The sequence below is a fragment of the Thunnus albacares genome, chromosome 12 (assembly GCF_914725855.1).
Source record: "Thunnus albacares chromosome 12, fThuAlb1.1, whole genome shotgun sequence".
NCBI classification, from domain to species: domain Eukaryota; kingdom Metazoa; phylum Chordata; class Actinopteri; order Scombriformes; family Scombridae; genus Thunnus; species Thunnus albacares.
In genome coordinates, this window is record NC_058117.1 from 23,984,954 (window position 1) to 23,997,959 (window position 13,006).

The 13,006-nt window shown below is 37.0% G+C and overlaps 1 protein-coding gene and 3 non-coding genes across 4 annotated transcripts; all 4 read right to left on the bottom strand.

Annotated features, from left to right (window-relative positions):
* Nucleotides 1–6,316: 6,316 nt before the first annotated feature.
* rps8a (ribosomal protein S8a) lies at nt 6,317–11,338 on the bottom strand. The gene is made up of 6 exons (XM_044368854.1): nt 11,251–11,338; nt 9,733–9,839; nt 9,354–9,453; nt 8,919–9,094; nt 8,227–8,356; nt 6,317–6,474 (listed from the first exon to the last, which is right to left on the bottom strand). The coding sequence occupies exons 1-6, from the start codon at nt 11,252–11,254 to the stop codon at nt 6,365–6,367; spliced, it is 627 nt and encodes a 208-aa protein (XP_044224789.1). The 5' UTR covers nt 11,255–11,338; the 3' UTR covers nt 6,317–6,364.
* On the bottom strand, nt 8,505–8,573 carry LOC122994708. The gene has a single exon (XR_006406649.1). It is a non-coding gene; the product is annotated as a small nucleolar RNA SNORD38 (small nucleolar RNA).
* LOC122994709 lies at nt 9,219–9,287 on the bottom strand. Its single transcript, XR_006406650.1, has one exon. It is a non-coding gene; the product is annotated as a small nucleolar RNA SNORD38 (small nucleolar RNA).
* LOC122994710 lies at nt 9,575–9,683 on the bottom strand. The gene has a single exon (XR_006406651.1). It is a non-coding gene; the product is annotated as a small nucleolar RNA SNORD46 (small nucleolar RNA).
* Nucleotides 11,339–13,006: the final 1,668 nt, after the last annotated feature.

The following is a 13,006-nucleotide window of genomic DNA, read 5'->3' on the forward strand; positions in this document are numbered from 1 at the left end:
TATTATTGAGGTCGTAAATGATTATATGAGTGTTCCTAATATTTTGTCCACCCCGTTAACATATGTGAGGGGGGCAAAACATCAGGAACACGCCAGTATACCAGCACCTCCTACGACCTCATAGTACAGTTAAATTTTTCACCTTTCTAACAATGTCAACAAAAACTGAAAATGTATAAACTTCGTAAAAGTTGAATTAATGGCAGAGCTGTTATATTGGATTACATTAGATTGATAAAGTGCTCAGTGAGTGTATATACACTGAAATTTATTTTGGTCTGCAATCAATAACGAGACTGTTACGTTGTAGACAAACATATATGTCCACATACATTAAAAGACAGTTACTCAAAGAACACAGTTGGACACAACATAATGGGCCTGATGCACCAATATGTGCGTAGAAATGTTCTTACAAAATAAGTGCGCATGCAGAATTACCGTCGGATTCATGACACGTGCGCAGCGGCCAATTTAGTTCTTACCACCGTATGTATGTTAGTGAATCAGAATCATTCTTAATTGTTAGGCGCGTACCAGCTATCGGTAATTAGCATCCTATCAAACCTCCATTACTCTTTAAAAAGAAAGCTCTGTTGTTTGCAGAGTAAGAACAAATTCAGGTAAGTACATATTGATTAATCCCGGATTTGTGCTTAATCCGTGTGTATGCACGTTTTAAGCACAGATTTGTGTGTACAGACACACAAATCAGACTGTAGGAATACAGATTCCTACAGTCTGAAAAAGGTGTAGGCTGAAGCTACAGCTTAACACCTCCTATTTGACATCAAGAGGTAACATCAAACAGCAAATAACAATTTACATATCCTGCTATGTCAATGTTCATCCATTTTCATATTTGTTAAGTACATTATTTTTTACATTTACATTATTTTTTTTTAAATTTACTAAGTTTTCTAAATGTTTAAGTTATCTCACTGGCGATTTTTTACATCGGTCCTCACAATTAGTTGTTCAAACATGCAACTTCCTCTAAAATCATATTTACTTTCTCACATTTTAAACAAAATTGCATTATTGTTACCAACTTACAATGTTATATAGTTTTAATTTTTTTAAAAAACAAAACAACTTAAAGTCTCCCTCCACTCAAAAATGTTTATCTTCTTCTTCTTACAGTGGAATGTTTGAGCTTCAATGTGCAGAACAATATATGTACAGAGTTTGACTGTGGAATCATTTTTAAAGAGGGAGAAAGAGAAGACGTAATTTTAACAATTTTAATTTAAAAAAACTTAAATAACTTTTTTTTTGCGGAAAAATCATATCAGACAGATTATTATTCAAAGTACAATATTTTATATACATCTTAAAACACGTCTAGAGGGGGTCTTTAAATAAAAACACACCCAATGACCCCGCCCATCCGACATTAAGCCCCGCCCATCCAGTTCTAAGGCCCCGCCCCTTCTGGAACAGCTTTTGCTGTTTTGTGATGTCACAGAGTTCCATTCTCCCAACAGTCCATCAACTGAGAATCTTTGTACAGACCAGTTACTCTGCACTCATCACTGAGGACGGAAACCAGTCGTTCTGTACGATCTATTAGATTGTGTTTCTGATTCTTAACTTGAACAGACTCCATCTGACAGACATGCCCTTCTTTCATCTCGCCTTCTTTTTGGGTAATTTCGTCACTAAGACGGTGAGGGCTTTAGTGGACCCTCATCCCCCAGCACCCTCTCATTTCAACAAGCCAAAACCCGCCAGACATAAACATGAGTTGGAGGCTCCATTGCCAGTACAGCAGCCTGAGGCCAGTTTGAAAGATTATCACTGGCCATCCACATCGCAGACTCCTCCCGGCGCTGCCAGTGTCCCACCAGTTACCAGTGAGGAAACACAGCAGCGGCAAAGACTAGGTGAGAATGTCACGATGTTCATGCTCCTTCTGAGGCCTCATAGACGCCAGTCCCCAAAAAGACGTCAAAGGCCTTGCCTTGTTCGTCAGCTGGGAATGTGGTGTAATAGAAACATTATTGAAAACACACTTTTGGGCTTGTTGGTCTCCCTTATATCCAAGCAACAATGTCTGGCGGTAGTTTTTGGACAGAAGCAGCAGTTTCTGCTGTTTCTCGCATAACACAAGCAGGAATTGTAGCTGCTGCTCCGGCTGCATATACCATTGCACGGAGAGGGATCGTTACTGCTACTCCTAAGGCACAAAACGCTGCATGCTCCATGACAAGAGTCGGGACTGCAGCTGTTATTTCTGTAGTGCCACATGGTATGAAGGGCGTTAAGCAGACATTTCAGTTGAGCTGCATACTGCTGATACAGATCTTCTTTATGTGCTTCCTGTTTATCGCGTTCATTCGCTGTGCGATCTGTAAAGGACTCACTGTGCTGACTGCCAGGGGCGATGCTACACTCATATTCGAGGACATAGTCAGATATCACAATCTTGGCAGCGCACAGCAAGATGCTGAGCAGAGAAGATGACGGTTAAATGGGCCTACCCACTGAGGTCAGGTCCCACAATTCACTCAGGGCCCCGGTCTCATTGAAGTGCCAGGTACAGTACCCTACCTGGCACTTCAATGAGACCTTTCATGGGGGTCTCTAACTGCCAATTGGGCTCCAACCTCGTCTAGCAAAAAGAGGAGCAGCAGGGAGGCGTGGGGTTAGCAGGCCAGTGTTTTGTGTTGGTTTTTCTCCGGGTGCTCCAGTTTCTCCCAGAATCATGCAGCAAACTGGTCATTTGCAAGTAAATATTGAATAACCAAAACACTTGAAGCAAGGATTTTATTTGAAGTTGCCAATTTCAGACTGTACAGTATTTTCCTGCGGTTGAAGCACTTATTTCAAGTCATCGAAAATACAATGTATTTAACCAGGACTCCTCTATGCAGGTAGACAAGGCAGGAGGCCCTTATCAATTGAGGTGATATTTTGCTTTAGTGATGCATATTCCCTAAACAAATTTGCAATCAATCAAATTACAGCAAACCTGTTTCAATGAGGACCTTTGGGACCCGCCAGTTACCAGTTTTTAACTTCAAGGTTATATGATATACAAAAAAATTATCCACTACAACAACAAAAGACGACACCAGCTATAATAAATTCCATTTAAATTTCCAGAAAAACTTCATAAGAAAACGTTTTTATGAGTGTTCAAATGAGAAATATTCTCTTACAACAGATGTTTTAACATTCAAGGTGACTTTCACTCTAATTTTCAAAACTTTAAAATTACCTGAAATTTGATGTGGTTTTAGTCGAGGTCACGTTCAACAGATTTCCAATTAAATTTCCTGCAAACCTCATGAAAGAAAAGGCCTTTGTGAGCATTCAAATGTGAAGAAATATTCAGTCTTTCTGACTTTCCCTTTATTTTTTCAAAAACTTTATACTAAAATTACTTTAAATTTTATATGGTCTTAGTCAAGGTCACTATTCAGTTGAATTTTTTTGGAAACCTTGTAAGGAAACATTTTTAAAAGAATTCAAACTTGAAGGAATTATCTCTTAGTTTTTGACTAATGAGGTGACTTTCCCTTTAATTGTCTCCACAACTGTACAGTAAAGTGATTTCATATTTCATAAATTCTTATTCAAGGTCACATTAAACATGATTCAATTGACATTTTCAGCAAACCTCTACAGTAAAAGTTTTTATTAGCATCCAAATATAAAGGAAGATTCTTTCTAATGATAGATATTTTGACTTTTTGGGTGACTCTCCCTTTAATTTCCTCCAAAACTACAGTAAAATGACTTCTCTAATCTTTGATTTTGATTTGATTTGATTTTTCATCTTTCACATGATTCAATATTTCAGATCATTTGAACATTTATTGAAATGAAACCATGTGAGAAGTTTATAACCTACAACCTAATGTTTTAAATTCTAGCAGAGTAATTGTAAGTGTGAGCTCAGAAACACTGCAGAGTACTACCATGGATGTTAAGATCTTATTATACATCCATTGGTATTATGCTCTGTATCAGCTGGGCACATAGTGTTAGTTAGGACTTTAACATTCAGTCTACAAAGCTGAAGTCAGCTTCCGATTCAGCGTTAAGGGGAAAGTTAAGGGAAACATAAATATTGATATTTAGCAGCTGATTCTGTTTTTTCACCACTTACACTTATGAAAACGTGTTAGACATCATAGCAAAAAGACTTAACACTGTTTAGACCCACTTTCATATTTGTTTATTAAAACACAAAAAAGGCAATTTCACTGTATTTTCCCATCCAAACCACTATACTTAGACTTGTAAAACCTGGACTAGATTAACAAAGAGACTCAAGAGACTCATTAAAATGTGGTCTGGATGGGAAAAATACAGTGAAATCACCCTTTTTTCAGTTGAGTCATGGTAGCTAACCACATATCAATGGAGAAGAGAAGGGGACCAAGAGCTTTTGAACTAAATTACATACCTGAACCTGTAGAAATGGGAGTGTGGTTTATCAAACTGTTGTGTAATTTTTTTCAAGAGGGATGAAATTATTGTCTTGAAAGACTCTTGATGAGAAGATGGAGATAGAGCTTTGGCTGTAACAGACAGTAGAAGCAGTTTATACTTCAAGCGAGACCTGAAACTAGACAGTGAGGTTTGTCAGGTTTTAGATGTTAAAGACACTGAACTACATGAAGCCTGCTCCATCTCAGCCCATACTGGCCCAGTAAGGTGGTAAAATTGTGACACCCAACAAATCACTTTGTGAAGCAGTGAAGTGAAGCTCAAACATTCATCTTCGTTTGGGATCATTTAAGATCATGGACCATATGGGCACAACACACACTAAAGGTCTTCAAACTAGATTATGACACAGAGCCCATCCACCTGCACAGGACCACAAGAACAAGTAATACTGCAGGAAACACCTTATTAGTTGGTATTATAATTTAGTGATGCAAATTTATAAATTCACATTTAACTGATTTAACGGAAAGTTACTGAAATGCAGTTTGTGGGATCCCAGTTCAGTTGTTTATCTTCCTACACGCATATTCTTGGCCCTGAGTGTTGATTGAGAGCAACTGAAAACTGGAGTTTCATTTATTTAAATACTCTTCGATAGTGTTGATTCTGTTTTAGATTCAGTAATTTGCACCATAATGTGTGTATTATTATTATTGAGGTAACAAAGTGAAAACTCTTCAGATAATCTGCTCCTAAACCAGAATTACACACCTCAAGATGTTGACAGCTACGAGATGTCCGACAGGTTTTGGACAATGAATACATTACTTCTAAAGTTAATGCCAATATTGTAATTGTACTGAAATGCAGTTTCATTTTAAACTGCCGACATCTATCACATAACTGTTCCATATTTGTTAACTGATTAACATGTCCAGGAAAATGGAGAATGTGGTCAACCTCAGAAGGATGGGGTTGGTCCACTTTTAGGAGCTAAATCACTCTTGCTTTTGTTATAGATGAGCGTAATCTGCAGTGGTGGAAAATAACTAAATAGCACTGCTTAAGTAGTTTTGAGGCTCACAGTTTTAGTAGTTTCCGCTTCTTTAAACATCTGAATTTCAGAGAAAAGATGTATTTGTCCAACACTTAGGACAAGCTCACAATTTTTCAAGTTTGTCTTAAAACAACAGTCAGGAGCCCAAATGAACATTGAAACAGGTTTTTCCTGCTGTAATCATCCTCCTGTTCATACTGACTATTAGATTCCTTCATAATGTGCTTACAATGTAAGTGATGAGGTCCAAAACCCACAGTCCTCCTCCTATGCAAAAATGTATTTATTATTTTTCAAATCAAGTAGATATCTTTCAATGTTATAGTCTTTCTAGTGCCAAAGTCCCTCTTTCTGTTACTATAGGCTACTTCCACTGCAGCTCAACAGGGAAAAACTGTGAGGAAACACAAAGAGGGAATTTGATGCTAAAGACTGTAAATGTGGCAGATACCTTTCTCGGTTCATATGGACACCTGACTTAAGATTTAACACTCACAACCTTTGATCATTTATACGATATGATCCTGTATTGTAGATGAGACCAAACACAGCTACATTTAGCTCCACCTCACAATCTCATGTTGATGCAGTTTTATCCATAGTATAATTTACAATGTACTGTGTATACTACTGTGAAACTATTCTGCTAACCAGTACAATACTTTACATTTAGCTGATATTTCTTACTATGACTTAAGTAAAACATTGAGGAACTTTTACTTGCAATATTGTGGTACTGCTATTGAGTTAAATATAATACTTTCAACACTGGTACTCTGACAGGGAAATGTTTATTTCCATTTGTTTGAACTTTCACTGTAGCAATAAAATAAAGAGTAAAGCAGTGACAGCAGATAGTTGTGGGACATTTGGATTTTATTGACGTATCAAACAGCTGTACATCTATTTGCCTTTCTTGGCCTTGATCTTCCTCAGGTAGAACTCGAGCTCCTTGCCCTCCAGGACGTAGCCGTCTGCTCTGCCGCACTGGCCGGGTCTGGAGGCGATGCAAGCTGCGGGGAGGAGAGAGGCGAACAGGATTAGAGAAGGTGGATAAAAACTGTCTCGAATAAACAAGAATGCAGTCAAATAATCTCGGAGCGTCATGTCAGCTTGAGTTACAGAACCATACAATTAAACATCGTCACAATCTCCATGAAAATGAATAATTTAAGAACTCAATCTTCAGTAGAGGAAAAAGGAAAGTTGGCAGGATTTTTTAGGTTCTTTCAGTCAGAATTTTCAGTTTAAGTCTCTTAATGTGACCAAGACAGTAGACAAAGCTTCAGATATGGATGTTGCTGCAAAGACGCTACAAATCCTTCAACCCGGCAGCACAGAAGATCTAAACAATCACCACAGTTTCAAGGTGGGAACCAAGATTAGTGTCACCAATTCAGTATCTGGTCATGGTCACAAACTTCTCTTCTGTTCCTGAGTTATGACTGGGTGTTTTTGCAGAACATTATGAAGTAAGTGAAGTTTGACCTTTGGGATATTAAAAAAAGATCAATTCCTGATTTTATCCTGTTAGATATTTTGGTGAAACTTAATTAGCATAATTTTTTAGCTATCGCCAAAAACGTGTTTTGTGAGGTCAGTGACTGACTACCAAATTCTAACCAGTTCATCCTTGAGTCCATGTGGACATTTGTGCCAAATTGCGCTTCATGTTCATGAGAATGGGACAAACGGATGGACAACCTGAACATAGTAAGTTTCCAGTAAAACCAGTCTCATCTCATGGCCACTGGGCAGATGACTACTTTGGTTGTAATTAAAAAAGGGTTCAGTGCTGCTATCTCGCTTTCCAAATTTCAATACCCAGGACCAACAAATTTATCCTACAGGAATGTCAAATTTACTTCAAAGTATCAATGACAAGTGGAAATTTGCATTTAAAAACAAATTAGAAGTTGTAGGTTTTACACTACTACTTATTTATCAAAAAAGGAAAGGCAGATTTGCATGAGACTAAAATACTTAAACACTAAAAAATAACCTAAGTATCCAAGTTAATATAAGACTAGAGCTGCAACAATTAGTCAATGGAAAATCAGCAACTATTTTGATAAGTGAATAATAGCTTAAGTCATTTTTAAAAGTCTAGATGAAACAGCATTTCCAGAGTATTTAGCTTTCATATTGTGATGCATTTCTGAGTGAAACAGGACAGACAAGTGGACGTAACATTGGGAGGAATTTGATTTGAACCTTGAAAAGTGGACGTTTCATAATGAATGAACTTTATTTTGTTTTATAGGGGGAAAACATGATTGGATTTTGATATAAGAATACAAAGAAATTGATTTTAATCTATTTTTTGACATATATTCTTTAATGGGTGCACAATAAGACTGGGGATGTGATGTAAAAGGATTAAAAAGGTATTTTTCATTTAATCTTGACATATTAAACTAAATATCTTTGGATTTTAGATTTTTGAATAGAGAGGGGGAAAAAAAGACATTTGAAGAGACCATTTAATAGTCCAGATGATTGAGAAAATCTGTAGATTAATTGATAAAGAAAATAATAATTTGCAATCCTTTTTAAGATGCATGTAACCGATGCTTGCATGTCTTTTGCCTGAAGCACTGCGATGGATTAGAAAATGACTTGACAGTAAAAGTAACAAGTTTTTAAAGCAGCGGTCAAGTCTTTCAATAGATGCACCACTGATGCTGTTAGTAATTAAACGTCATTCTGAACTCAGCCATAACGTAGAGCTACGACAGTAAAACACTGCACATGTTGGGACTCACCGAGCAGTTTTCCCTGCTGGAACTGCTCCTCCAGGAGGGGGCTGATCTTGGCTGTCTTTTTACGCTCATCGTACTTCTTCTGGGTCCTCTTTGACCTCTTCTTGTTCAGAACCTCTTCCTCCTCAGGAGTCTACAGCAGAAGAAGGAACAAGTCTCATTAGACAGACATAAAAACACTTGTTAGAAGAGTAAACAAGCTAATATTGGGGGAGGGTATATATTTATTCTTATTTAAGTGTATTTAACACTGAAACACGTGTCAGTATAGGCAACTTGTCTTTCTCAGAGTCTTAATTATCATCACTTCCATTCAGTAGCAGAACTGGACAAAGTTATCTTCATGGAAAGACGTGCACCAAACCAGACACTTAGCAAAAATCATCATTTATCATCTTGTGCTCATTGTGCTGAGAAAAGGGTCATATTTAAATCAAAGACCATTCTTAAAACCCTCAGCCAAAGTCTAATTTTACTGAAAAAAAACTTGACCTGCTTGACCTTTATCCACATTATATCTCAAGACCAGCATCCTCTAATGTATGCACTCTTGAGCATTTTAAACCTGACAGCTATCATTGCAGCATCGTAGTATCTGTGCAAACACATTGCTAAAACAGAAACTTATGTGCCACTATAATATTTAACACCATTTTATAAGATTTTAGATGAAACATTTGTATTTTCCAGCATACCAGCTTGGCTCCCTTCTTGCGTCCCAGAGGAGTGGCGTAGTGGGCCTCGTACCACTGCCTGTATGGAAGGCTGTCGACGAGGACGATGCAGTTCTTCACCAAGGTCTTGGTTCTGACCAGCTCGTTGTTGGAGGCATTGTAGACCACATCAATGATCCTGGTCTTGCGTGTGCAGCCTGTGTACACAAAATCAAGCATAAATTAGAAAAAGAAGATCTCACTTCTGATCCGCTAACTACCACCACATTGATGAAATGCATCATTAACATTTCCAAACATAGTCAGTGTGGCTAACAGGTCTTTCTCAGAGTCGTATATAGCATCACTTTCATTCAGTAGCAGAACTGGACAAAGTTATCCTCACTGAAAGATGTGCACCACATGAAAGGACTCAAGTGTCCCATGAAATTTAAGAGCTTTTTCATAGAAACTTACACTCAGAGCCCCAAGAGAAGTTACCAACGTCCAACCTCAGAGCACGGTACTTCTTGTTGCCACCGCGGACCCTCACCGTGTGGATACGACGAGCTCCGATCTAAAGAAACAGGCATTTTGTATTAGTGCTGTGATAATTAATGTATCTGATTCAGGTCATTCATGCGTAAACTGTAAACTAATAAGGAAAAATAAAGATCAGTTCTATTAACATGCATTAAAGCGTGTCAGTGTAACTATGACAAGTCCTAACATTGGTAGGTCCAAAGCTTTGAACCAAAACAGCTCAAAAAAAGACCTACCTAAGGTCAAGTTTTCATCACCCACGCCACATCACATTGAACCCAGTTTCAGCAGGTAGCAAGTGATTTACATTTACCTTTGTGTTTGCAGGTGGGCGCCCAAGCTCATACTTTCTCTTCTTGTGGTAGGGCTTGCGTTTACCGCCGGTCTTGCGGCGTTTATGCCAGTTGTCCCTTGAGATACCTGGAAAAAGTGAAACAGGGGGAAAAGTTAGACTAATGGACACATTGCAGGATTTTAACAAGTGAATTTCTTTGCTTGAGCAATCAGTTCTCCAAGGTAGGTTGTCCGCATGATTTATTTGGATTCCGCTTAAAAAGCTTCATCATGTCACTCAAGCAAGAGTTCCCTTCATGGCTTAACACAGCTGTATGTTGGAAAAGGTTGAACTACTCCAATAAACCAATTTATACTTAAATTTCATTATAAAAACCAAAAGCAGCAATTTGCTACAGGTCCCTAATGTCCACTTTAACTGGGTAAAGAACATAATGCACTTTTGTGCTTTTAACCCTGATCTCAACTATCCCAACAACGACCATGTGACAATATCAAGACGATCACAGCAGACTAATTTTTACAGCCATTAACATCAGAAAAATCACCTTTTCTAGCCAGTATGAACCTCAATTGTTCAAGATACACTTAATACCTCAATAATAAAAACAGAAGCAGCAATGCTGTAATTACTTTTCCGATGAAGATCTGACACAAATAGCTCCCTATCAACGTCTCACATGGCTTCATTTCAGTAAATATTATTATTCAGATGATCCAATATATCACAAAAAACGATTAAAACTTAACTGGGATAATTCATTAAAAGCCATTTCGTCATCTTGACATCAGAATAATCACTTTTAGTCCAGCCAGCATAAAGCTCAATTGTTAAAATGCAGTTTCAATACCTTAATAATGAAGAAAAGCAGCAATTTGAGCATTTTCTGCTTTTAATCCTCATATACCTAAACGGTGAACATGTGACAATGTGAAAGACTAGCATAGAATGATGGCCACCTTTTTAGCCATTTGGAAATCTTAACATTATTCTATCACCTTTTCTAACCAGTATGCACTTCAAGGGGCTAATATACAATTTTAATACCTTGCTTTCAGCCACAACTTCAAGGTAAATTGAGCTAAATTCACTCAAAGACCTGTGAAGTGTTTCCGTGCAGCAGCATGACATGAACACGACCAAGCTACTGCTAATGCTAGCAGACGCTCCTACAACTATTAAAACAAGCATGAGAATAGTCTGAAAAACGTGTGAAATGTTCAGCACACAGCGAAGCATCTTTCTATAAACTCCTAAAGCCTCACAAACGACTGAAACGTTCAGTTTTCAAGCACACTTAAGCATCAGCGGCTAACTAGGCGGCCAACGAAGGAAGCCATCTTGGAGCATTTCAGACATCCATCGGAAATTTACTTGATTAAAATAAAATCAACTGGCTGCAGACACCAAAGTTAAAGCTTCATCTATTTAGTGGACATTTAGATTCAATATAGCAAACCATGATTGGAATAATCCTTCTTTAAAACATCAGATGGACACGGATTCTCCCTCCGACCCGAGCATGAAAACACGTACCCATTCTCAGGCGCCGGCTAGAAAGAGGAACCGCAGAGGCTCATGGGGAGGTTTGAAGCTACGTGTTCTCGCGAGAATTTACGACGCAGCGAACGATATTCTCTCCGGGTGAGGTTTCGTTTTAAACTCTTTCCATCAGTGGTGAAATAAGTATTCAGACTGCTGTTCACTAATGTTGGCGCTGCTCTTTTGTGAGACTCTTTTAGAATAACGTTTGTATCTATATCAGCCGCCATGTTGATGAAAATATTATAGTATTTTTGGAAACGTGCTGTTTGGAATACTAGCATATAACTTAACTAAACTAAATGGTATTACCAGCTATAAATTACAAATATTTTTATCTTATTGGCTAAATTTCATATTCATAACATTTACAGGTATAGCCCATAGACTGTATAAAAGGTATAGCCTAACCCCTTGGTTTTCACAAAGGAAGTCAAACATTGATTCAGTCGATTTTCCTCTAATCCAGGGGCTGTAAAAACTATCTACTACTAACTACTAATACCCGATTTTTTTAACTTAAAAATCTTTATATGAGCTGTCACTCCCCTCAGCTCAGAGTTTGTTTGTTTTTGCTTTTCCTCTCGAACTGTAAGATAAATATTTTGATATTCTGTATATAATGACTTTGTGGAAGAGGTAATAACTTTTTATGTCAATGAAGAAGAAGAAGAAGAAAAATGAAGTTTTCAGCTCCTTTACTTAAGTAAAAGTAGAAATACTGTCGTCTAAAATTATTCCACTACAAGTAAAAGAAAATAAGTATTTTTAGCAAAATGCAGACTGGCTTCTTTTACAGTGTTGTATTATTTCAATATATTATATTGTTTGTTTTTATCACTAACAAATACATCTAAAAGCATTTTAATGTTGTAGTTCATCAATGTGGAGACAATTTTAGATACTTTTGGTAGATTAATAATAGTACTGCATCATATTATATGAGTGTATCATATGTTTTTATAATAATAATAATGATAATAATGATAAGACTTGCAGGCAAGTATAACTTTGACTCCACTACATTTCAGAGGTAAATATTGTACTTTCTACTCCACTAACGTTACATTTATTTGACAGCTTTAGTTACTTTTCAGATGAAGATTTGACACAATGGATAATTTAACAAGCTTTTAAAATACAACACATTGTTAAAGATGAAACCAGTGGTTTCCAACCTTTTTGGCTTTTGACGTCTTATAAAAAGCAGTGTGTAGTCGGGGTCACATTTCAGATGTCTGACTTGTTAACAGCTCCACCAGACAGTGATTTTTCCCTGTAAACTTCTCACATGGTTTCATTTCAATAAATATTCAAATGATCCAATATTTCACCAAAAATCAAAGATTAGAGAAAAAGTCCAAACAACTGAAAACAGATTTGTGTATCATAACTTTGTTTTATCTTCTTTTCTCTCCCATTAATCATCTCACGACCCCTCAGATTTATCTGGTGACCCTTTGGAGGGGCCAAACCCCTAGGTTGGGAACCACTGGACCACTGCTAATACTTATGTACTTTTACTAGTAAGAAGTAGGATTTTTCATGCAGGACTTTTACTTGTAATGGAGTATTTTTACATTGCTGTATTGGTACTTCTCCTTACGTACTTAAAGGATCTGAACACTTCTTACACAACTGTGTGTGTATATATATATATATATATATATATATATATATATATATATATATATATATATATATATATATATATATATATATCTTTTTTTTTATTTATTTATTTTTTTTA

Excerpts from the sequence above, each read along its gene's own strand:
- rps8a (XM_044368854.1), bottom strand. Across the intron at positions 9,454-9,732 it reads GCCCACCTGCAAACACAAAG|ATCGGAGCTCGTCGTATCCA; the intron begins GTAAATGTAAAT and ends CTGTTTCTTTAG. Across the intron at positions 6,475-8,226 it reads CCAGCAGGGAAAACTGCTCG|CTTGCATCGCCTCCAGACCC; the intron begins GTGAGTCCCAAC and ends TCCTCCCCGCAG.